Below are 24,863 nucleotides of genomic sequence, written 5' to 3' on the forward strand. Positions count from 1 at the left end.
TGGTGCTCCACAGCCCCTCACCCTGGCTCATGCCTCTCATGCCTCCAGCTAAGAGTGAGAGCACTCCAGACCCATCCCTGGGAGTGATACAGGGCTGCTCACTCTGGGATAGAAAGGAAGTGCAGGCCCTGGGTATGTGACTCCCAGAGAGAAATAGGACACTCACACAGGCTGCACTGGGATGGGGGACAGAGGCAAGCTCTGCTCCAGGCCAGCTCTGGCGTGAGGCCGGAGGAGTTTAACTAGAGCCCACAGACACCTGCCTGAAGACAGACAAACACGCAGGCCTTGACTTTTTATTGAGATTAGACGTGAGTGCTCCCAGGCCTCTCAGGAGCCCAATTCTCTGCTCAGCCTGGCCTCGCAGGTACAAGTTGAGTTTAAACAGGCTGCAAGGGCACAGCCATGCTTCTCTTACTTCTGTCCCTCCCTCAGGACCTCTTCCTTCCCCCTCACATTTTCCCAAGGCTTGCCCAGGCTTGGGTGCTGGGCAGCTAGCTGTCTGGGCCATCTCCGTGTGGGAGAGCCACTGCTGGGGGCTGAGCCCTTCCTGTTTGGACCTGCCTCCTTGGCCATCTGTCCCCCTCTGTCCCCAGTCATGGCTCTCAAGATCTATATGGCTTCTCCAGGGCCCCAGAGCGTGTCCTCTTGCACAAGGAACACATAGCCTCCTCTGAGGCCCCCCAGGACCTCTTGGGCCGGAGCCCCAAGCCCTCAGGGGGACCAGGCTGGGAGAGGGCACCCTTGGTTGGGTCCATGCTGGAACTGGAAGCTGAGGAAGAAGAAAGGAGTCACTCAGAGGGACCCGAGGGGAGGTGAGAGGGAAGGCTGGCATCCCACCCTGGGGTCTCCTGAGACAGACATCCTTCAAAACAGAAAGGAAGAGGACAGTGCTTCTTCCCTAAGAGAACCCTCAGGGGACTGAGTGGTTCAAGCTGGAAGGACCCTCATCTAACCTGAACCCCTCATTTGATAAATGAAAAAATTGAAGCCTAGCAAGGGAGAGATTTGTCCAAGGTCCCTCATCAAGGCAGAACTGGGACAGTCGCCCAGAACTCTGTCCCAGAGCCTCCCTCTGCTTTACAGGCCTTTGTCCCTGACGGACTCTCCAGTCTCCACCCAGCCATGGGATGGCACAGGGAGGGGGACAGATTCATTAAGATTGTGGCCTCCTGGGGCATGACACCACTGTGGGGGTATCCTGGACAATAGCGTGGGCGGAGAAGGGTTCATCCAAGTCCCCAGCCCAGCCCCACCCTGGGGACTTCCCCTCTGTGCTCAGTCCTGTCTTGACAGAGCTCACCTGCATTTCCCAGGCCTTTCCTGGGCAGTTGGGCTTCCAGAAGGGCTGAGCCGTGGCTGTTACCTGGGACCAGAGTCCGCTGTGGCAGGCCCGTGCCCTCAGGCCGTGGCAGGCAGCCTCCAGCCATGAGCCGGTCCAGCCAGTGGCTCTCACACTGACCAGCAGGCTGCATGTGGCCCTGCAGGTAGAGAGTCAGACCTCGGAGGTGGCGCAGCCGGAAGTTTGTGGGCTTGCTTCCCCGGGTGCTGGGGCACTGCTGCTGCTGGGCCCCCAGGCCCCCCTCGTAGATGTTGGGCGGTGTGTCAGGGTGGCCAGGGTGGCCTTGGGCCCAGCTCACTGCATCTGCAGAGGGGAGAGTGGGAGGGTGGTGGCCAGCTGGCTGCGGCATCCGTGAGGGGAGGATGTAGTCTCTTAGACCAGCTCACATGATGGACTCCACCCCCAGTCTGCCCAGCCTTGGCTTTCCTTTCTGTCAAATGGGCTCAGTTCCCTGCTACCACCCTGCCTATGCCTGACAATTACTCCTGTTCCCCTCCTGACCAACAGGGAGGTCTGTGAAGCACAAGACCTTGGTACCGAGAGCCCTTTCCGCCACCCCCATTGTGTCTTCTACCCCAGAAAGAGTATTCTAGACCCAGTAGAGAAATTGCACAGTGAATTCAAGAGGTAGTGCCTAGCCCAGGGTCACATGGTCTGGACCAGAGGCCATTCCCCTCTCCCATACATGTCCCTGAGGCGACCCAAGTGGCTTTGTACTCAGATAGGCACAGGAGGTTATCTCTCCTCCTGCCACTTCTCCCTTCAGCCCAGCACCTTCTCGTATGCGCAGCTCAGAGAATGCACAGACCAAGGCTTCCATGGAGGGCCAGCGTGGTAGGGGAGGAGCGGCCAGGCCTTGTGTGCAGCAGGGTCCTGCTCTCCCCTACTTAGGGGGTGGGTCTGCATGTCTCCCATGACAACTGGTTCTTATGATGTCACAGGGAAGATTCCCAGCCTTTCTGGCCACCCTAGTTAGAGGGAGGACAGTGCCCAGGGGAGGGACAGGATGGGAGGAGGGCACAGGAAGGGGCCAAAATGCTAGGGGAGGTCCCTGGTACCTCTGGCTGGGATCAGGTCACACAAAATAGACTCATCACTGGCAGGCTAGAGAGTTACTCTGTGGGGTGATTTCTTGGGAGCAGCTTCCTCATCTGTGGGTAGGAACTGAGCTATAGGCCTGGTAAGATTGAAACTGTGCCCCAAAGAGTTAAAGAAACCAATGACTAACAGAAATTCTTGAGTTTTCAGGATGGCAGATAAGAAAATAAACAACTTGCTAAAACAGAAACAAAAGAACTGCTTACGAGACAAAAGAACTGCCTGAAAGAGGTTCGAACCAAGATGGCTGACTATCTTGGTGACATCACAGCCTGAATTTCCACCACGTTTCATACTAACTCCCCTTGAATTTGCAACCCATGAGATAGGACAAAGAGATAACTGCACATGGCCAAGGGCTTTCTCTACCTCCTTTTTACTTCCGTCAATCACCTACTGATCTCAGAAACTACTTCCTGAACCTTTTCTAATAAAAATACTGCCTTCAAGTCAGCATGGGAAGACAGATTTGAGCCTGACTCCTGTCTTCTTGGGAGTCAACTTTCAATATAAAGCTTTTCGTTCATCAAAAAAAAAAAACCTGGTGTCATAGTACCGGCTTCTGCACCTCAGGAAATTAGCCTCTTTGGGTTGATAACAAAACCAGGGTCATTGCTTTGAACATGCCGAAAAGGTTGTTCTGGGAGATTGGGCAAGTCACTTAACTTTTCTGTTCATTTTCCTGTGAGTCAGTTACCACATATTGTGTGGATAATACCAGCTGTTTGTAAGGATGTGGAGGATCTCGAACTACCATTCACTCTGCTGGAGGTGTAAAATGGTACAACCACTTTGGAAAACAGTTTGGCGGTTTCTTAAAAAGTTAAACATTTAATTTTATTTAATCACAGTTAACATGATCTTGTACATAGAAAAAAACTATACTCAGGCCAGGAGCAGTGGCTCATGCCTATAGTTCCAGCACTTTGGGAGATGGAGGTGGGAGGATTGCTTGAGCACAGGCGTCAAGGCCAGCCTGGGCAACATAGTGAAACCTCCATCTCTACAAAACAGTGTTAAAAAATTAGCCAGGCATGGTGATGCATGCTTGTGTTTCTAGATACTCTGGAGGCTGAGGCAGAAGGATTGCTTGAGCCCAGGAGTTTGAGGCTATGGTAAGTTGTGATCATGCCACTGTACTCCAGTCTGGGTGACAGAGTAAGATGCCAACTCAAAAAAAAAAAAAAAATCCACACTCAAAAAAGAAATTAGTGGAGCTAATAAACCTAGTAGAGCTCTTTCAGAGCTAATAAAGTTCAGAAAAGTCTCAGGATATAAAATCAATAGCCAGGAGTGGTGGCTCAGCCAGTAATCCCAGCACTTTGGGAGGCCGAGGCAAAAGGATTGTCTGAGCCCAGGGGTTTGAGACTAGCCTGGGCAACTTGGTGAGACCTCGTCTCTACAATAAATCACAAAAACTAGCCTGGCGTAGTGGTGTGTGTCTTTAGTTCCAGCTACTTGGAAGGCTGAGGCAGAAGGATCACCTGAAGCCCAGCAAGTTGAGGCTGTGGTGGCTGTGGGTGTGCCACTGCACTTCAGCCTGGGTGACGAGTGAGACTCCAACTCAAAAAAAAATTTTTTTTAAAGCCAACACACAAAAACTGGTTGTAGTTCTACATATTAGCAAAAGTCAATAATGATAAAACAGGGATAAATTTAACCAAGGACATGCAAGACTTAACTTTGAATACCACAAAACATTGCTGAAAGAATCTAAAGACTTAAATAAATTAAAGCCCATGTTCATGGACTGAAAACTTAATATTCTGAAGATAGCAATACTCCCCAAAGTGCCCAATGTAATTCTTAACAAAATTGAAATGACCTTTAGGCAGTGTATTACTCAAGGTTCTTCAGAAAAACAATCAGTAGGATAGATAAATAGATAGACAAATTTATACAGAGAAGATTTATTAGAGAAATTGACTCACGTGATTATGGGGGCCACGAAGTCTCACAATATGCGGTCTGCAAGCTGGAGAACCAATGATGTAATTCAATCTGAGTCCCAAGGCCTGATAACTGGGGTGGTAATGATGGGGATAAGGGCTGGCATAAGTCCCTGAGTCCAGAGACTCAAGAACCAGGAGTTCCAATGTCCAAGGGCAGGAGAAGAAGGATGTTCCAGTATAAGAAGAGTGAATGTACCCTTGCTCTGCCTTTTTGTTATACTTGGGACTCCAATGGAGTGGATGGTGCCCACCTTCTTTGGTGAGGGCAGTCTTCTTTCCCCAGTCTACCAATTCAAGTGCTAATTTCTTCTGGAAACACTCACTGGTACACCCAGAAATATAATTTTACCAGCTATCAGGCATCCCAGTCCAGTGGACACATAAATTAATTATCACAAGGAGAAATGGAAAAGCTAAACCTAAAATTCTTGTGAAATTACAAAGGAGCCAAAATAACCACAACAATCTTGAACAAGGGAAACAAAGTTTGTGGACTCACATTTTCTGATTTCAAAACTTACTACAAGATACAGTAGTCAAAACAGTGTGAAACTTGCATAAGGATAAACATCTAGACCTATGAAATAGAATAGAAAGCCCAGAAATAAACCGATTTGTCCATATTCAATTGATTTTGACAAAGCCATCAAGACCATTCAATGTAGGAAAGAATAATCCCTACAGCAAATGGTGCTGGGACAACCAGATAGCCACAAGCATAATAATAAAGTTGGGCCCCCTACCTCACACCATATACAAAATTAGCTCAAAATAGATTAAAGACCTACATGTAAGATCTAAAACTATAAAACAGAAGAAAAACATAGGGATTTGGCAATGAATTTATGAGAAAAATGCAGATGAAGAAATAAATTGGACCTCTTTAAAAGTAAAAACTTTTGTCCTGCAAAACACACAATCACGAAGTGAAAAGACAAACTATGAAATGGGAGAAGATATATGCAAACCATATATCTGGTAAGGGTTTCACATGCAGAATACATAAAGAACTTCTACAACTCAACAACAAAAAAGACATACAATTCAATTTTTATTTATTTTTTTTTTTTTTGAGTTGGAGTCTCACTCTGTCGCCCAGACTGGAGTGCAGTGGCCGCTCCCGACCACCACAACCTCGACCTGCTGGGCTCCGGCGATCCTTCCGCCTCAGCCTTCCGAGTAGCCGGAATTACAGGCATGCGCTACCATGCCTGGCTGATTTTTTTGATTTATTGTAGAGATGAGGTCTCACTGCCCAGGCGGGTCTCGAACCCGCGGGCTCAGGCAATCCACTCGCCTCAGCCTCCCAAAGGCACGGGATTACAGGGTGAGCCACCGAGCCTGGCACAATTCAATTTTTAAATGGGCAAAAAATTTTAATAGACATTTCTCCACAGAAAATATACAAATGGTCAACAAGCACATCAAAAGATGTTCAACATCACTAGGGAAGACATTAGGGAAATGCAAATCAAAATCAAAATAAGACACAACTTTATATCATGAAGATGGCTATACTGAAAAAAAACAACAAATGATGTGTTCATCAGGATATGGAGAAACTAGAACTCTGATACACTGCTGGTAGGAATATAAAATGGTGCAGTTTCTATGGTAGAGTTTGGCACTTAGTTCCTCAATAAGTTAAACGAAGAATTACCATATGACCCAGAAATTCCACTTTTAGGTAGATATATAAAAAAAACTGAAAAGAGTTATTAAAACAAACACTTGTACACAAATGTTCATGGCAGCACCATTCACCATAGCCAAAAGTTGGAAATAATCCAAATGTCCATCAACTGATGAATGGACAGACAAATTGCGATGTGTTCATACAATAAACATTCAGCTAGAAAGGAATAAAGTACCAGTATATACGACAGCATGAACGAACCTCAAGAACATTATGCTAAGTGAAAGAATCAAGACATGAAAGGTCACATATTGTATCATTTCATTTGTATGAAACACCCATGAAGACAGAAAGTAGAGTGGTGGTTACTGGGTTCAGAGGAAGGAGGAATGGGAAGTGACTGCTTACTTGGTATGAGGTCTTCTTCTGGGGTGATTAAAGTGTTTTGAAACTAGATAGAGGTAATGGTTGCACAACACTGTGAATATATTTAATGCCACTGAATTGTGCCTTCGAATTTTATGTTACACATATTTTACCACAAAAAAAGTAGGCCAGGCTTGGTGGTTCAGTCTGTAATCCCAGCACTTTGGGAGGCCGAGGCAAATGAATTGCCTGAGGCTGCAGGTTTGAGACCAGCCTGGGCAACTTGGCGAGACTTCGTATCTACAATAAATAAAAAATTAGCTGGGTGTGGTAGTGTGCAACTGTAGTTCTGGCTACTTGGAAGGCTGAGGTGGAAAGATTGCCAGAGCCCAGGTCAATGCTGGGGTAGCTGTGAGTGAGCTATGGCACTCCAGCCTGGGTGACAGAGTGAGACTCTAACTCAAAAAAAAAAAGTGACTGAGCACTACATCTTAAAACTATCGAGGTCATCAGAAACAAGGAAAGTCTGAGAAATTGTCACAGTCCAGAGGAAATGGAGGCGACATGACACCTAAGTGTAATGCAGTGTCCTGAATAGAATCCTGGAACAGAAAAAGGACATGAGGTTAAAAGTAAGAACATCAGAATATAGTATGGACTCTGATTAATAATAATAATGTATCAATATTGGTCCATTAATTGTAACAAATATATTAATATGTTAACAATGGGGGATAGATGGAGAACTCTGTACTATCTTTGCAACTGTTTTTTCCTTTATCTTCCTCATAATACTGATTTTGCAACTTCTTTATTTCACTTAAAGCTATTCTAAAATTAAAAGTTCTCTAAATAGAAAAAACATTTGCTTGCCTTATGACTCTGACATGTCATTCTTTGGCATTTACTCTAGGTATAAGAAATATGTTGATCGGGCTCAGTGGCTCAGCCTGTAATCCCGCACTTTGGGAGACCCGGGTGAGTGGATTGCCTGAGCCCACGGGTTCGAGACCTGCCTGGGCAACTTGGCGAGACCTCGTCTCTAAAATAAATCAGAAAGTTAGCCAGGCGTGGTAGCGCACGCCTGTAGTTCCAGCTACTTGGAAGGCTGAGTGGAAGGGTCGCCGGAGCCCAGCAGGTCAAGGCTGTGCGGGTGCGTGCCACTGCACTCCAGTCTGGGCAACAGAGTGAGACTTCAACTCAAAAAAAAAAAAAAAGAAAGAAAGAAATAATATGTTTATGCAAGAATTTCTACATGACTATTCATACAAGCTTTGTTTGTTTGTCTGTTTGTTTATGTATTTATTTATTGAGTCTCACTCTGTTGCCCAGGCTGGAGTGCAGTGGCATGCTCACGGCCACCTCAGTCTCGACCTGCTGGGCTTAGGTGACCCTTCTGCCTCAGCCTTCCAAATAACTGGAACTAGAGGCACACACCACCATGCCCAGCTAATTTTTTTATTTATTGTAGAGATGAGGTCTCACCAAGTTGCCCAGGCTAGTCTCAAACCCATGGGCTCAAGGCAGTCCTCTCACTTCGGCCTCCCAAAGGGCTAGGATTATAGGCGTGAGTCACCGCACCCAGCCGGTTTTATTTATAATAGCCAAAAACTGTAACTGTCCAACAACAAGTGATGGGTAAATGAACTGTGGTATGTCTGGACACTGAATATACGACTCAACAATAAAGAGGACTGAATTTGTGAAACACACTGCAACATGGATGAATCTCATAATAATTATTCCGAGTCAAAGAATACAGACAAACAGGAACATATGTTGTAAGGTTCCATTCATGGAAAATTCTAGAAATAAACAAATTTATAGTGATAAAATGAAGAACAGTAGTTGCTCGGGGGTGAAGGGATGACAGAGAAGGGTAGAAGGGAGGAATTATCAAGATGGGGACACAGGAAAATATTGAGGTGATGGATTGTTTGCTATCATTGTGATGATGGTTTCAGGGATGTATACTTGTGTCAGAACTTATCCCATTGCACACTTGAAATATGTGCAGTTTATCACATGCCATTCATACCTCAATAAAATGGTTAAAAAATAAATGTAACTGGCCAGGCGCAGTGGCTCACACCTGTAATCCCAACACTTTGGGAGACCAAGGTGGAAGGATGGCGTGAGCCCAGGAGTTCGAGACCAGCCTGGGCAACATAGTAAGACCTTGTCTCTACAAAAAATAAAAAAATTAACAAGATGTGGTGGCATGCACCTATAATCCCAGCTATTTGGGAAGGATCGCCTGAGCCCAGGAGTTTGAGGCTACTGTGAGCTGTGATTGTGCCACTGTGCTCCAGCCTGGGCGACAGGTTATAATCCCAACTCAAAAAAAAAAAAAAATGTAAAAACCAAGAGAGGAGGCTCTGATTCCCTTTTCCATGCTCCCTCTAAGCTCTGCCAGAGAGAGTGATTGTTGAGTGTGATCTGCCCCAAATTGCCCAGCACATCTCATTTAATTCTCACAGTAACTCTCCCAAGTTGAAAATTGCTTCCAGTTTTCAAGGTTAAAGAATCTGAGTCATCAAGAGATTAAGTAACTTGTAACTTGTTCAAGGTCACATAACTGACGCTTCTCTCTTTTTTTTTTTTTTTGAGTTGGAGTCTAACTCCCCAGGCTGGAGTGCAGTGACACGCTCATGGCCACTGCAGCCTCGACCCGCTGGGCTTAGGTGATCCTTCTACTTCAGCCTTCCAAGAAGCTGGAACTACAGGTGCATGCTACCACGGCCGGCTTATTTTTTGATTTATTGTAGAGATGAGGGCTTACCAAGTTGCCCAGGCTGGTCTCGAACCCCCCAGAGCTCAGGCAATCCTCTCGCTCTGCCTCCCAAAGTGCTGGGATTACAGGCTGAGTCACTGTGCCAGGCTCTGGCGCTTCTCTTTAGGGACAGTTCCAGGAGCTTGTGTACACCAGTTTGCCTTCACTGTAAAACAGCTCATGGACTCCCAGTAGCCTGACGTGAGCACACAAGTCTAGAACTAATTAGCACCTGCCCCCAAAGTCAGACCCAAACTGGGCATCGCAGGCAGGACAGAAGTATGGGGTGGTGGGGACAAGAACTGAAGACGTGGCCTTTCCTCAAAGACTTTCCACCTCATTATAGCAATTTACTCTCAGGCATCCCTGTTATTCATATTTATTCATTCAGTCAGAACAGATATGTTCTGAGGACCTATGCAGCACCAGACGCTATTGTAGATTTGGGGATACAGTCAAGAATAGGACAGAAAAAACGTCTCTGCCTTCACAGAGCTCACATGTCCAGATCAGAAACAGAGAAGCAAACAAAACAGTGATGTGGCTGAGCACAGTGGCTTGCGCCTGTTAATCCCATCACTTTGGGAGGCCAAGGCGTGGGGGGATGGCTTGAGACCAGGAGTTTGAGACCAGTGTGGGCAACATAGCGAGAGCTAGTTTCTACAAAAATAAAATAATTAAGCGTGGTGGTGCATGTCTGTGGGCCAAGCCTGGGAAGTGAAGGCTGCAGTAAGCTGTGATTGTGCCACTGCACTGTAGCCTGGACAACCGAGTGAGACTCCTGACTCAAACATCAACAATAGCACAAAAACAGGGTGATGTGATGGGAAGGGGCTGAGCCAGGGCTGGTTTGGTGCAGGTGGTTAGAGAGGCCTCTTTGAAAGTGACATTTGGTGAGACCCGTATGAGACAAAGGAGGCAGCCATGCAAAGATCTGAAGAGGCTGGGAAGAGCACCCCAGGCAGAGGGAACTACAGGTATCTCTCAAGGCAGAACAAATTGGCGCATTTAAGGGAAAGCTGGCCAGTGTGGATAGAAGACAGGGAGAGGTGGGAGCGGCTGGACACAGAGGAAGCCCCACTGAGAGGGCTTGAGCTTTATTCTAACAGTAATGGGAAGTCACTAAATGGTTTAGCTTAGAACTTTTTGTTTGTTTGTAGTCAAGTTTATTGAGATATAATTTTAGATATGTTAAGATAATTAGTGCAGTTTTATGAGTTTTTTTGTTTGTTTGTTTTTTTGAGTTGGAGTCTCGCTCTGTCACCCAGACTGGAGTGCAGTGGCCACTCCCGGCCACCACAGCCTCGACCTGCCGGGCTCCGGCGATCCTTCTGCCTCAGCCTTCCAAGTAGCTGGAACTACAGGCACGCGCTACCACGCCCCGCTAATTTTTGATTTATTGTAGAGATGAGGTCTCACCAAGTTGCCCAGGTGGGTCTCGAACTCGCGGGCTCAGGTAATCCACTTACCTCAGCCTCCCAAGGCACGGGATTACAGGCTGAGCCACTGAGCCCAGCTGTTTTATGAGTTTTGACAAACACCCACTGTAATGTAACTACCACAATCAAGATATAAATTCTTTGTAACCAACTCCTCCTGGCAACTGCTGTTCTGCTTTCTGTCTCTACGGTTTCATCTCATCTAGACTGTCACATAAATAGACTGATTCAGTAGGTAGCCTATTGAGTCCGGCTTTTTCCACTCACGGTTTCATCTCATCTAGACTGTCACATAAATGGACTCATTCAGTAGGTAGCCTATTGAGTCCGGCTTTTTCCACTCAGCATAATGCATTGGAGATTCCTTCTTACTCTTGTATATACCAGCAGTTTGTTCCTTCTTTTATTGCTGACTGGTGTTCCACTGTACTATAGTTTGCTTATCTATTCGCAAATTGAGGCACATTTGGGTGGTTTCCAGATTTGGGTGATTATGAATAAAGCTGTTGTAAACATTTGTGTGAACGTAAGTTTTCATTGCTCTTGGTTTCTGTGTGAACGTAAGTTTTCATTGCTCTTGGACAAATACCTGCGAGTAGGATTGCTGAGCGATCTGTTAAGTGTAGGTTTAACTTTAGAAGAAAACTAGCCAGGCACCGTGGCTTACACCTGTAATCCTAGCACTTTGGGAGGCAGAGGTGAGAGGATTGCCTGAGCTCCAGGGTTGGAAACCAGCCTGAGCAACACAGCGAGACTGTGTCTCTACAATAAATCAGAAAATTAGCCAGGCATGGTGGCACATACCTGTGGTTCCAGTTACTTGGAAGGCTGAGGCGAGAGGATCACCTAAGCCCAGCAGGTCAAGGCTGCGGTGGCCATGAGCGTGCCGCTGCACTCCAGTCTGGACAACAGAGTGAGACTCTGACTCAAAAAAACCAAAGAAACAAAAAAAAAAACCCAGAAAAAAACAAACAAAATAAAACTACGAACTGTTCTTCAAAGTGGCTGCACTCTTTGACATTTTCATCAATTATGCATAAAAGTTCAAGTTGATCAACATCCTTTCAAGCCCCTGACATTGTCAGTTTTTTGTTTTAGTTATTTTATCTACATGTAATTTTTAGGTCTTTTTTAAAAACATGTTATCTGACATGGCATGTTTTAGCCATTTTAATAACTTCATAGTGATATCTCACTGCAGTGGTTTAATATGCACTTCCCTAATAACGAATAATCTTGAGCATCTCTTTGTTTCCTTTTTTTTTTGAGTTGGAGTCTCACTCTGTGGCCAGGCTGGAGTGTGCATGCTCACAGCCACCCCAGCGTCAACCTGCTGGGCTCAAGCAATCCTTCCACCTCAGCCCTCCAAGTGCCAGCACTACAGGTGCATGCTACCACGCCTGGCTAATTTCTTGATTTATTGTAGAGATGAGGTCTTGCAAAGTTGCCCAGGCTTTTCTTGATCTGCTCACCTCAGCCTCCCAAAGTGCTCTTTGTTTACTTATTTCTATCCATATATCTCCTTTTTTCCTTGGTCTCAGTCATAAATAGGACTATATATCTTCTTTTATGAAGTATCTATTAAAAGTTTTTTGTCCATTTTTGAATTGGACAATAAATAATGAATTCTCATTATTGAGTGATGAGATTTCCTTATATGTTCTGGATACAAGTCTTTTTATCATATGTTTTAAAAAATATTTTATTCTAGGCTGTGCCTTATCTTTTTGTTTTGTTTTGTTTTCTTAGCTAAGACTACAGGCCTACACCACCACACTGGCTAATTTTTTTCATTTTTCATTTTTGTAGAGATAGGGTCTATGTTGCTCAATCTCCTGGCCTCAAGTGATCCTCACACCTCAGCCTCCATTACATGCAAAAGCCACTGCATCCAGCCCCTTTCTGTTTTCTTTCATTTTAGTGCGTGTGTGTGTGTGTGTGTGTGTGTGTGTGTGTCAAGGTCTCAAATGTTGCCCAGGCTGGAGCAGTGGCGCCATCACGGCTCACCAGAACCTTGAACTTCTGGGCTCAAGCGGTCCTCCCATTTCGGCCTCCCAAAGCGCAGGGACTACAGGCACACATCACCATACTCAGCTAATTTTGGGGTTTTTGCTTTGTTTTGTTGATAGAGAGTTGGTCTTGCTATGTGGCCCAGGCCGGTCTCGAACTCCAGGGCTCATGCAATCCTCCTGCTTCAGCCTCTCAAAGTGCTGGCATTACAGGCATAAGCCACCATGCCCAGCCCCTTTCTGTTTTCTTAGTAGTGTTGTGAAATAAAATTTATGGAAGGCCATTGTTTGGGAGTGAGCTCTGGCACTAGACACCAAGAGACCAGATCAAATCACAATGGAGTCACTAGTGCTAGGTGCCATGTAATCAAACAGAACATAGAAACAGGCTAAGCCGGACTCGGTGGCTCAGCCTGTAATCCTGCAGCTTTGGGAGGCTGAGGTGAGTGGACTGCCTGAACCCACAGGTTCGAGACCCGCCTGGGCAGGCAAGACCTCATCTCCACAATAAATCAAAAAAATTAGCCGGGCGTGGTATCACGCGCCTGTAATTCCAGCTACTCAGAAGGCTGAGGCAGAAGGATCGCCAGAGCCCAGCAGGTCGAGGCTGCGGTGGCCGGGAGTGGCCACTGCACTCCAGTCTGGGCGACAGAGTGAGACTCCAACTCAAAAATAAATAAATAAATAAATAATTTTTTAAAAAATCAGAAACAACCTAGTTTGTCAAAAAACAGGAGATTCACAGCAATCAACCTAAGCGGCACTAGTCAGGTGGCACAAGCCTGTAAACCCAGTGCTTTGGGAGGCCAGGGTGGGAAGATCGCTTGAGGCCAGGAGTTTGAGACGGGCTTGGGCAATATAGCGAGACTCCATCTCTACAAAAAATTAGAAAATTACTTGGGCCATGGTGATGTGTGCCTGTAGCTCCAGCTACTTGGGAGACTGAGGTGGGAGAATTGCCTGAGACCAGAAGTTCAAGACTCCAGGCTGCAGTGAATTATGATCGTCCCACTGCACTCCAGCCTGGGTGACAGAGTGAGGCCCCGTCTCAAAAAGAAGGGGGTGAGTGGGTAAAGCCTGTCAACCTACGCTAGCATGGTAAGGAAGTCCCCTCTGCTTTAACCCGTAGGAGGAAAGTAGCCTGAAAATAACCAGAGGCTGATCAGTCGCTTTTTGCACAAGTCTCTTTTCTTGTTCCTGCTCAAACCACCTGACTAAAGCCGACAGTGCTGCCCCCGGCGGAGCACCTTTCTGTATCACACGTGAGATGCTTGTCTCCTCAAGCCTCCGACTGCGAGGCTTCCGTGGACAGGGCCAGCGCCGGACCGAGGCTGGAGGCTGCGAGAATCCCCGCCGGAACCTCACCCCCGCCCCTCCCTGCCCTGCTACCTCCCACCCCAACCCCCCCACGCTGGCGTTCTGCGGTCAGCGCGGGCCTCCGCTCCTTCTCCCGAGCCCCGTGACCTCCACGCCACGGGCACTTCTCCGCCCCTCCGGGCACGGGCCGCGGGCCAGCCACTTCACAGATGCCAGAGTCGAAGCCCGCCGTGCACAGGACGGGAAAGGGGCAAACCCGACTTTCTGAGATTCTAATACATTCTTATTTTTAATATATACTTGCATCTCTCTAGGGGTTACACGTGATCATTTGATGCATGTATACAGTGTGTAGTGATAAATAAATGCTTTTTGTTTTGTGTCTTCCGGAGTCTGTATTCTCAGTGGCTGAATTCTCAGGGGAATAAATACTTCTATCTCAGTTGGGTATCTTGACATCTATTCAAAATGAAAATAATCTCAAATAAATTCCTGTGGTTTTAGATTAGCTGTCACCCAGGCTGCTATGCAGTGGCCCAATCGCGGCTCGCTGCAACCTCGAATTCCTGGGCTCAAGTGATCCTCTTTGCCTCAGCCTCCTGAGTAGCTGGGACGACGGGTGCACACCACCACGCCTGTCTGATTTTTGTATTTTTTGTAGAGTCAGAGTCTCGCTATGTTGCCCGGGCAGGTCCTGAACGCCACGGTCAAGCGATCCTCCCGCCTCGGCCTCCCAAAGTGCTGGGATTACAGGCGTGAGCCACCACACCCAGTTCTAGTACATTCTTTAAAGAAATGAGTAGTGTGTAAAGCGCTTACCGCAGTGTCGAGCACATAGTAGGTACTCGCTGCCTGTCAGTCAGTGCCAAACCTCCGTAAACACTGGAGCTCGGGCGCCGCGGGCCCAGTATGCCCGCGTGCCGAGGTCCCAGCATCGCCGGGTAGAGGTCAGGTTAAGCCAACCACGTCTGATGCCCTCGGCGTTCACGGAGCGCCCTCTGCCGTCTGCCCCTTTTCTGCGCGTGCGCACGCGGCGGCTGCTCCGCTTCCCGTCCTGTTTGGCCCCGCTCGCACGCCGTCCAAGGCTCCGTCGGTTGCTACAGCGACCGGCCTTGCGCGGGGCCCCGAGCGCTGCGGGACAACCTGCCGTGACCCGGAGCTTTTGGGGACCGGAGCGTCATGTCTTTCCGCGACCTCCGCAGTAAGCCAGCCCCGCCCCCTGCGACCCGCGGGTCTTCCAGAGACTAGGGGCTTCGGCCCGCCAGTCCCCCCCGTGCGAGCGCCCTGCCGAGGCTCGCGCCGCCGGGGGTCCTCCCCCGCCTCCCCTCTCAGGCCTCTGCGCCTCGGGGCTTGTCTCCGGCCCGCGGCTGCGACCCAGGCTGAGCGCCCGGGCCTGTCTGATGGCACTTCATGCGATGATAGAAAATTCTCCAAGTGCCACTGGCCGCACGTGTGGCTACGGAATCTTGAGATGTGGTGCATGCGGCTGAAAAACTGGATTTTTTAATTCTGTGTGATTTTAACCCATTTCCATGTAGACCGCCGCGGGGGACGGGCTGCTCGCCGCCTATGGAGCATGCGTGGAAACTTCGGTGTTTCGGAGTTGGGTTAGCCTGCAGTTAGGGAAACGGACAGCAACGTGGCCGAGGAGGGACTCACCTGTTGAGCTTTCACGGCTGGCCAGGGGCTGCTCTGTGTCTATGCCCCATTTCGTTTAATCCTCTGAACAACCCTGCGGCCCCTGTGTTTAGAGGTGAAGACGCGGGCACAGAGAAGTCACATAACTTGGACAAGTGGCACAGGCGCTGGAGTTTGAATTCGGGTTGTCTGAGCGCCCAAGTCGGAAGAACGGGACTGAGCATTAGTGACCACCCCCAGGGGGGACGCCTGTGGTATGCCGGGCTTCTTACGTTCCGTGTCTTATGTTCTGGCTTTAACAGCGAGGAAGGCGGTCTAATTCATGGATGAAGCGCCTGAGTCACAGAGCGGCTTGCTTTGGGTCTCACAGCTAGAAACGGGTGGAACTACAGACTAAGACGTAGGCCGGTGTGACACCGCATCTCCTGCTTTTTATACACAGTTATTTTCTGAATCTAAAACCGTTCGGCTAGCCAGCTCCACCCGCATAGCAATAGTAGGTGATTGCCAGTTGGCTGTGGTTTGAGGGTCCGCTTTGAATTTCTTACCGAATTGCTGGTGCCTGGAATGTCAGCCTTAGAAATTACGCCTTTCGGTTATGAACTGCTCTTTTGCTACAGTGTAAATGTCCAGGAAGACGCACCACATTTTATTGGTGTGGCTAACTAGCACCGTAGTGTGAATCCATGTCCTCGGAGATCTGAGGGCTCCTGATGACAATAGGCAAGGTGGGTGTGGAGCACTCTGCTAGGGGATGCCAAATGGAGTTGAACGAGAAGGGGATTTCAGAATCTTTTGTCCTTAAATGGATGGTGTGCAGTTGTGCAATGTATGGTAAGACTCTTACTCAAATGAGTCTTCGTTTTGACAATAATACTTCAGAATTTCAGAACTTGACTACCAAGAGGGAAGAAGTATTTAGATAATGCCCTGACTCTGTGATGGGAAGCCTGCTGCTTTCTGTCTCTCTATTCACATTTCCCAAAAAACAGCTGTAGAATCCCTTTTTGATTTTGCTCTTTCGTGTGCTCGTACCTTCTCTTCCATTGTCTGGAAAAATCTGACTTAACTTCCAACGCTCAGGTAGGTTATTTATGAATGTCAGTGGGGTGGTTTGAACAGCCATCTTCACGAAGAGGGCAGATAGCCAGGAAGCACACAGAATATGGATCTTGGCACATTACTGGAATTCAAAAAAATGTGTGTTGTGTTCTTTTCAAATTTACTTTCTTGAAAGCAGTATAGCTTTTCCTGAGGTGACCTAACCTATGGTATCAACTATTGGTATTACTGTTTCTTAATATGTTTTATACTAAATTACATATTGTTCTATACTTCAACCACTCTCTTTAAGATTTCTCTAAATACAAAGCTACTAATCTTTAAAACCTGTGTTACATGTTCACTAAAAAAAAAAGACAACTCAGAAATTCTAACTTCACCCTGCCTACTCCCCCTAGAAATAACTAATGTTGACATTAAATAAAAACTTCTTAATCAGCTAAATTTAAGATCTAAACCACTGTCAATTTTGTTTAATGACATTTTATAAAGCCAGGTATTTCTTATTTGGATTGGTCAAGAGAAATGTTATATAAAAGAGAGAAGTTCACAACTAGTTCCTAAATCCCATTTTCCTGTATAACATCTACTTCTCCCATTGAACTCAAGTAGATGTTTTTCAGGTAGCAGACTATGTATTGTCAGTTTTATCTCCTTTTTGCTTTCTCTTTTAGACAGCTGATAAATAGTCCCTAAAACTGTCAGAATGTTGGGAATAAGGGAAAGCAAAGGTGTTATCTAGTAAATACATAGTTGCTGTTTGGCAAGAAACTAACTGAATTGTATTTTACTGTGGACAGATTTCACAGAGATGATGAGAGCCCTGGGATACCCACGACATATTTCTATGGAAAATTTTCGCACACCCAATTTTGGACTTGTATCTGAGGTGCTTCTCTGGCTTGTGAAAAGGTTAGAACTGCACTCATTGAAGTCTAAGAATGAATACTAGATTTTCTTTATTAGCCACCTAGGAACGGGATAATGTTGTGATGCAAAAGGAAGAGTTCACTGAAGTGTGTTTGACTGACTCAGTAGCCTATTTAAAATCAGCTGATTTAAAGTACACTGTAGGAGAGGGGAATAGACCAGGCAGTGAAGAAAGGAGAATTCAGTATTCCTCAGAAGGGTGCTGGGCCAAGCTCCTGGTCATCTCCTCACCAGAGTGACAGGTGGTACCTCCTTGCACATTCTAATCAGTACAATGGATTAGAAATAATTCGGATTTCTTTTTTGCATAAGCCTAATATGGTTTAGAGTTGGCAACTTTTGTTAAGGACCAGATAGTAAATATTTTACATGCTATCACACATAAAATATAGAGACAGCATAAGATTTCTGTCGCATATTTTTTTTTTCTTAAAATGTAAAAACTGTTCTTAGCTTATAGGCTGAAGGTTGAGGGCTTGCAGTCTGCTGACCCCTGGCAAGATATCAACGTGAAGAAAGTAACTTCCAACAACTCAGCTGTTTCTCAAAGCTAACTAATTAGCACTAGCATTTATGTCAGCCCTTGTCAGAAAATAATCAGGCAGTTCTGATTATTTTCATGAAACTTTGAGATCTGAGATAAATTTCATTTTGTTTGCTGAGCCCCACATTTGGTTTTTGAAGTCAGTTAAGCCTGTTCTTAGGTGCAGATTTGTTCCCTTGGTATTTTGTGTTGCTTTTGAAGTTTTTCTTAGTCTTCCTGTCTTAGCTGGAGAGTTGGAGAGCTTCATACTCTGTGCTCTCAGTTGCCTGTTTTCCCCTTAGTGGACTTTCTGGTTGATTGACTTGTGTTCGTTCTCTCTTTCTGGTAGGTATGAACCTCAGATTGACATTCCTCCTGATGTTGAGACTGAACAAGACCGGGTTTTCTTCATTAAGGCAATTGCCCAGTTCATGGTTAGTTGACAGTTACTTGTGAATTTATAGAATTAAATAAATTAGAAAGGATGAATCCTATTAGGGCAGCTTTCAATTTGGGTATTAATAATTGAGTTTACGGCTGGGCATGGTGGCTCATGCCTATAATCCCAACACTTTGGGAGACCGAGGTGAAAGGATTGTCTGAGCCCACGGGTTCAAAACCAGCCTGGGCAACTTGATGAGACCTCATCTCTACAGTAAATCAAGAAAAATTAACCGGGTGTGATGGCGCATGCCTATAGTTCCAGCTACTTGGAAAGCTGGGGTTGAAGTATGACCTGAGCCCAGCAGGTCGAGGCTGCAGTGGCCGTGAGCTTGTCACTGCACTCCAGCCTGAGCGACAGTGAGACTCCAACTCAAAATTAATAAGTAAATAATAATTGAGTTTACTTTCTAAAACCATCACATTGCCAAGTTTCTGTGGAGCCATTTCACCAGCAAAGTTTTTTTTGTTTTTTAATTCATTATTTGTTAAGAATTTTATTTATTTTAAAATAGGTAATATGTTTCATAGTCCAATATCATGAAACCATATAGAGTAAAATGACTTTCTGCCCTGTCTGCCATTGGCCCGGTGTCATTTTCAGTAACCACTGTTTTAAATTTCTTCCAGAGTTTCTTTTTACATATATAAGCTAATAAAAATATAGGTTCTTCCTTTTACACAAATGGTGACATATTATGCACCACTGTTTAGCTTCTTGCTTTCTTCATTTAATGGTATATTTTGGAGAACTGTCCCAAAAGCATACAGAATTTCCTCGTAATCTCTTATACCTGAGTAATATTGCTGCGTGGATATACTATAATTTATGTGATTTATGTAGTAGGCATTTAGAGTGTTTCCAACTTTGCTCTTTGAAACAGTGTTATAACAAATAATCTATACATATCATTTTGTTTTATGTGAATATATCCCTAGAATAAGTTCTTAGGATTGGAACTGCTGGGTCAAAGACATGCATTTGTAATTTTAGTGTCTTTTACCAAATTACTCTCCACCAAGATCGTACCAATTTACATACCCACTTACAATGTATGAGTTGCTCGAATGCTTTACTCTTAATACTATTAGGTTATATTTCAATTATGGCAGAGACATTTTCAATTTATCTATGTGGGATTTGGCTTAAACATTACATGGAAAGGGCCCTAAATTTTTTTTGTGTCTATAAATAGGCCACCAAGGCACACATAAAACTCAACACTAAGAAGCTTTATCAAGCAGATGGGTATGCCGTGAAAGAACTGTTGAAAATCACATCTGTCCTTTATAATGCTATGAAGACCAAAGGGATGGAGGGCTTTAAAATAGGAGAGGAAGATATCAGCAAATTCAAGTTCGATCTTGGCTCAAAGGTAAGGACGACGAAAGGCTTGTAGTGAGGGACAGAATGTTTATTTCTCAAACTCTGAAATGGAATGTTTCTCATACAGCACCATTTCTTTCCTTACCCTTGCAGAGGGCAGTTTATCAGTTTTGGGCTCATTAGTGTTTGAATAAAAGCAAAGTCACAATACATTAATTCCACTATTTATTGAAACCCTAGTACTTGTCAGGTAGCATTCAAGCATTGGGCATACAGGTGTGAACAAAAGGAGAGAAATTGTGTATCTCTGCTGCTTAGTTGGGGGAGTCAGACTGTGAACAATGATGGGAGAGGTATGGAAGGTCAGATGCAGTAAATACTGTAGAGAACAGTAAAACGGACAAGGATGCAGAGTGCTGGGGGTAACCTAACCTTTTGCACTCGGAGACATCTACCAGCAACTTGACTGACCCCACTTTTTGATGAAGTAGTGAAAAACAAATCATATTAAATCTTATGGCTTGGAACCAATTATTTTATTGTAATGATATTTGACTTATTATGGAACTTTGGACACTGAGGAACTTATTTATGACAAAAAATTAAGGTTTTATATCTTATCTTTTTCTGACATGTGGTAATGTGTGGAACAGTCACAAACATGTATTACAAGTTCATTTATACATGTTGTGCAATAGTAATTTGTTTGACGTCTTCCACTGGGTGTTTTTCTATTTGAGCAGACAATGCAGTCTTGTTTTCTTCCTCCCACATTAATAATATATAATTTATTATTCAGTCTGTTGTTCAAAGAAGATGTGGAAGGACACACTCATGGTTCTTAAAAAACCACTTCTCAACTGATCGATTATACCTTATTATATATTCCATCTCTTTATTTGCTTTTTCATCCAATTTGAATGGAAAACTTGAGGAAACATACATTTTTGAAAAATTTGTGCTTGCATAAGTTTGTCCTGTATAGTCACCAGCAATCTCTTTTTGTCCCCTGAGAGGGGACATCTGAGTGGTTTGCTAGATTTACAGTATCCCCTAAGAGGTGGACATCCAAGTGATTTGCTGGGTTTACAATGTCCCCTCAGAGGGGACATCCAAGTGCAAAGGGTTAAATAGGATGATCAGGAAGTTCTCACGGATTCGATGGTGTTTTCAGCAGAGATCTGAGGGAGGGAAGGAACGAGCCATGCAGGGTGGGGAAGAGCATCTCTTGATGGGAATGTGTTTTATATGTTTGAGGAGAAGTAAGGAGGCTATATGAGGAGAGCCAGTAACAGATGCTCTGGCACCTGGAAAGCCTTTTACTTTTAATCTGAGGTAGAAAGTCGTTCGGTTTTGAGTAGAAACCGACATGTTTTGAATTACCTGTTCAAAGGATCACTCTGGCTGCTAGGATGTTGTCACACTGAAGGGGGAGGCAAGAGTGGAAGTGGTGATACCAGTTGAAAGCAGGGATGACAGTGACTTCATACAGAGTGGCGGTGGGGGAGGTAGATGTAGGAGCTCTGCAGAGCTGTAGAGAGAGATGGGCTATCAGGATTGGAGGAGCTGATGACAACAGCAAAGCTAAAGAAAATTTAACCTTTTTTTTTTTTTTGAGTTGGAGTCTCACTCTGTCACCCAGATTGGAGTGCAGTGGCCACTCCCGGCCACCGCAGCCTCGACCTGCTGGGCTCTGGCGATCCTTCCGCCTCAGCCTTCCAAGTAGCTGGGACTACAGGCGCGCGCTGCCACCCCCGGCTAATTTTTGATTTATTGTAGAGATGGGGTCTCGCCAAGTTGCCCTGGCAGGTCTCGAACCTGCGGGCCAGGCAATCCACTCACCTCAGCCTCCCAAAGGGTGAGATTACAGGCTGAGCCACCGAGCCCGGCTTCGAAAATTTAACCTTTAATCACTTACTGTGTGATGGTAAAAGCAAGACTCTAAAGAGGAAGCACCAACTCCCCCATTCCACTTTCCCCCATGGAATGGCACACAGGCCAATGGCCAGGTGAATCTGCACAGATGTGGAGTTGTCTCAGTGTTAGGGAGCACCCAGCAAAGGGCTTTGGCAGTTTTATGGATTCTGAGGTGGGGGGAAAGCCAAGGTAGGTGGGCTTGGAGTGGAAGAGTTCCAGCTTCTGAGTCAGTGGGCAAAGTGTCTTCAAGGTCTCCCCTTCTCCCCTCATAAGGCAGTGTTAGCAGAGGCACCTGAAGAGGACCTTGGCCCAAGGCCTCAGATAAAGAGACCTAGGAATGAGGGAGCTGTGGCTAGAAATGTAAATAAGAACATGGGGGGCCCTGAGTCCTTGAGTGCAGCTCCTTCAGAACCTGCAGTGCACTGGCTGTGTCCCACATCTGGAGTGAGGAAGGGTAGCTTCCTCTATGAGGCCAGCCAAGTAAAGCCTTGTAATTACTGACAGTTGGACCTGAAAACTCATTCATGGGTTTTTAACGATGACTGGAGCTAGAATCCAGAAGTGACTAGAGGTTAGGGCATACTTTGACAGGAGATCTTGGGGATTGGATGTGGGTTGAGAGTAAACAGCGTAATGCAAGGAAGATCCTGAGAAGGCCATGCAGTCAAACTTGTTGCTCTAAGGGATGTGTTCTGCCTTTGTGCTGTACTCCACGGGGGCTGTTGGCTGTGCATGGTGAGTACAACTGAGGAACTGAGTCCAATTTTATTTAATTTTTAAATAATTTAAGTGAAAGTGGCTACATGTGGTTAGTGGTTTACTGCAAGAGACATCATGGCTCTGAAGCTTTTGGTCTGAGCACCTGGAAGGATAAGGTTGTCATTTACTGAAATGGAGAAGGTTCTAGATGTGTTACATTTGCAATGCCTGTTGGAATGCTCAGGTGGAAATGTGCAAGTAGCTGGTGTGTGAGGCTGGAACTCAGGGGAGAGTCCAGGCTAGAACTGGGGAAGCATCAGCACAAAGATAGTGTTAAAGCTACAGGGTTAGGAGGAGAGCCAGCAGAGCAGAAGAGAGGCCCTGAAACTCAGTTCTGGCACACTCTACGGTTAAGAAGTAGAGAAGGTGAGGAGAACCCTGGAAAGAAAACTGGGCATTTGCTGCCAGGAAGGAAGGAAAAGGCAGTTAGAGCTGGAGCGAGCCATATCTTGGAGTACTAAAGAAGTAGGAAGAAAGGCATCAGTTGTGAACAAAGAGGGAGCATTATTGCTGGTGGGTAGAAAACAAAAGAGAGAAGCTGGGAATTAGTTGTTTAGGAGAGAATGGGATAGTTTATGTTTGGGCTCTTTGGAAAATTCAGCATAAACAAGGAAAAGGGGTGGCATGCACATCCTAAGAAAGAAGTCTGTGCAGAGAGTTAAATAATAGTGTGTCTTTATTACCTTCCTGGCAGTAGCTTGCCCCCACACTGTGGAGCCCAGAACTGTTGTGAGTACTTAGTAGATGTTACCCTATTTAAGCCTCATAGCAACCCTGTCCTGGAAGCGTTCTTCTGCAGCATGTATGTGCCTGGTGAAAAACATGTTCTGTAGTGAAGGGTCCTGACCAAAGGTAGAAATTAATATTAACAGATTAGTGATTGAATGCCTGGTAAAAATGTCACTGAGGTTTCTGTTTTTGATATTTTTCTTCCAGACTGCAGACTTGAAAGCAGCCAGGCAGCTTGCATCTGAAATCACCTCCAAGGGAGCATCTCTGTTTGACTTGCTGGGCAAGGAGGTAGAGTTGAGGGTGAGCAACATTTAGATAAGTTAATTACTTCCTTAGCTATGCACATTTTCTCTTCAAGTTTTTCTTTTTCAATTCTGTTTCTCCCTTTTCAGTTCTTCTGATTTAATTAAATGTTCCTGATTAAATGAGACAATGTGTGGGAAAGTGATACAGGATGTAAGCTGCTCTTCCTGTTTCTAGTCCACTGGTTTCAATTCCTTGATTAGGAATATTTAGGAATGGCAAATATGTGGCATGTGGCTGAAATTGTTCCCCTTGTGTGCATGGCAGACTTTATTGATCATGATGCCTTCTTATGCTGTACTCAGCCTCAGCAATCTTCTCAAAAAATACTGTTCTGCTGGGCACTGTGGCTCACACCTGTAATCCCGGCACTTTGGGAGGCCAAGGTGAGAGGATTGCCTGAACCCACAGGTTAAATACCACCTGGGCAACTTGGCAAGACCTCATCTCTACAATAAATCAGAAAATTAACTGGGCATGGTGATGTGTGCCTGTAGTTCCAGCTACTTAGAAGGTTGAGGGAGAAAGATCACCTGAGCCCAGCAGATTGAGGCTGCGGTGGCTATGAGCGTGCCACTGAACACCAGCCTGGGTGACAGAGTGAGACTCCAACTGGAAAAAAGAAATTCTGTTCTGAACCTGCAGTGCCCAGACCTTGCTGCCCAGGAGAATAACCAGGCGATCTTTAAAAACTCCTGAAACCTGACTTTCATCCTGATGTCATTGCTGTGGAATGTGACCTGGGCACTGGAAGTTTTCAGAGTCTCCCAGGTGATTCTCACATCGCAGGTTTGGGACCAGCAATCTTGGTGCCAGTCCCAACGAGGTAAAGTTAATGTTGCAGTGGAAACTGATTTGCAATTCTTATTCCAACCAATGCCAACCAAAGAGTATGTGCCATCCTCTACATTTAAGAATGCTTTTTTTTTTTTTGAGTCAGAGTCTCACTCTACTGCCCAGGCTAGAGTGCAGTGGCACACTCACAACCACCGTAGCCTCGACCTGCTGGGCTCAGACGATCCTTCTGCTTCAGCCTTCCAAGTAGCTGGAACTACAGGTGAGTACCACCATACCTGGCTAATTTTTTGATTTATTGTAGAGATAAGGTCTCACCAAGTTGCCCAGGCTGGTCTCAAACCCCTGCACTCAGGCAATCCTCTTGCATTGGCCTCCCAGAGTTCTGGGATTACAGGCTTGAGCCAATGCGCCTGGTCCTTATAACAGCTTTTTAAGAATGTGGTTCCAGCCGGGCTTGGTGGCTCAGCCTGTAATCCCGCGCTTTGGGAGGCTGAGGTGAGT

At 45.8% G+C, this 24,863-nt stretch overlaps 2 protein-coding genes across 7 annotated transcripts in view; one reads left to right on the plus strand and one right to left on the minus strand.

Moving 5' to 3' along the window:
* Nucleotides 1-605: 605 nt before the first annotated feature.
* CUNH16orf90 (chromosome unknown C16orf90 homolog) lies at nucleotides 606-2,162 on the minus strand. Its single transcript, XM_008071132.1, has 3 exons — nucleotides 2,117-2,162; nucleotides 1,304-1,645; nucleotides 606-772 (listed from the first exon to the last, which is right to left on the minus strand). Exons 1-3 carry the CDS (start codon nucleotides 2,160-2,162, stop codon nucleotides 606-608), a joined length of 555 nt encoding a protein of 184 aa, XP_008069323.1.
* An 8,307-nt stretch (nucleotides 2,163-10,469) lies between these two features.
* Nucleotides 10,470-24,863, plus strand: part of CLUAP1 (clusterin associated protein 1) — a 48,586-nt gene continuing 34,192 nt past the window's right edge. For 2 of the 6 annotated variants that reach the window (XM_008071117.1, XM_008071113.1), the window contains exons 1-5: nucleotides 15,006-15,133; nucleotides 17,433-17,544; nucleotides 18,435-18,519; nucleotides 19,723-19,902; nucleotides 23,466-23,561. In XM_008071117.1, coding sequence (XP_008069308.1) covers nucleotides 15,112-15,133; nucleotides 17,433-17,544; nucleotides 18,435-18,519; nucleotides 19,723-19,902; nucleotides 23,466-23,561 — 495 coding nt within the window. In that variant the 5' untranslated portion in view covers nucleotides 15,006-15,111. Of the gene's footprint in view, nucleotides 10,532-15,005; nucleotides 15,134-15,683; nucleotides 15,825-15,844; nucleotides 16,299-17,432; nucleotides 17,545-18,434; nucleotides 18,520-19,722; nucleotides 19,903-23,465; nucleotides 23,562-24,863 lie in introns of those variants that run through there. The other 4 variants (XM_008071116.2, XM_008071114.2, XM_008071118.1 and 1 more) reach the window with 4 other exon arrangements.

Source organism: Carlito syrichta, unplaced genomic scaffold (assembly GCF_000164805.1).
Source record: "Carlito syrichta isolate Samal-C Ts95f unplaced genomic scaffold, Tarsius_syrichta-2.0.1 Scaffold314117, whole genome shotgun sequence".
NCBI classification, from domain to species: domain Eukaryota; kingdom Metazoa; phylum Chordata; class Mammalia; order Primates; family Tarsiidae; genus Carlito; species Carlito syrichta.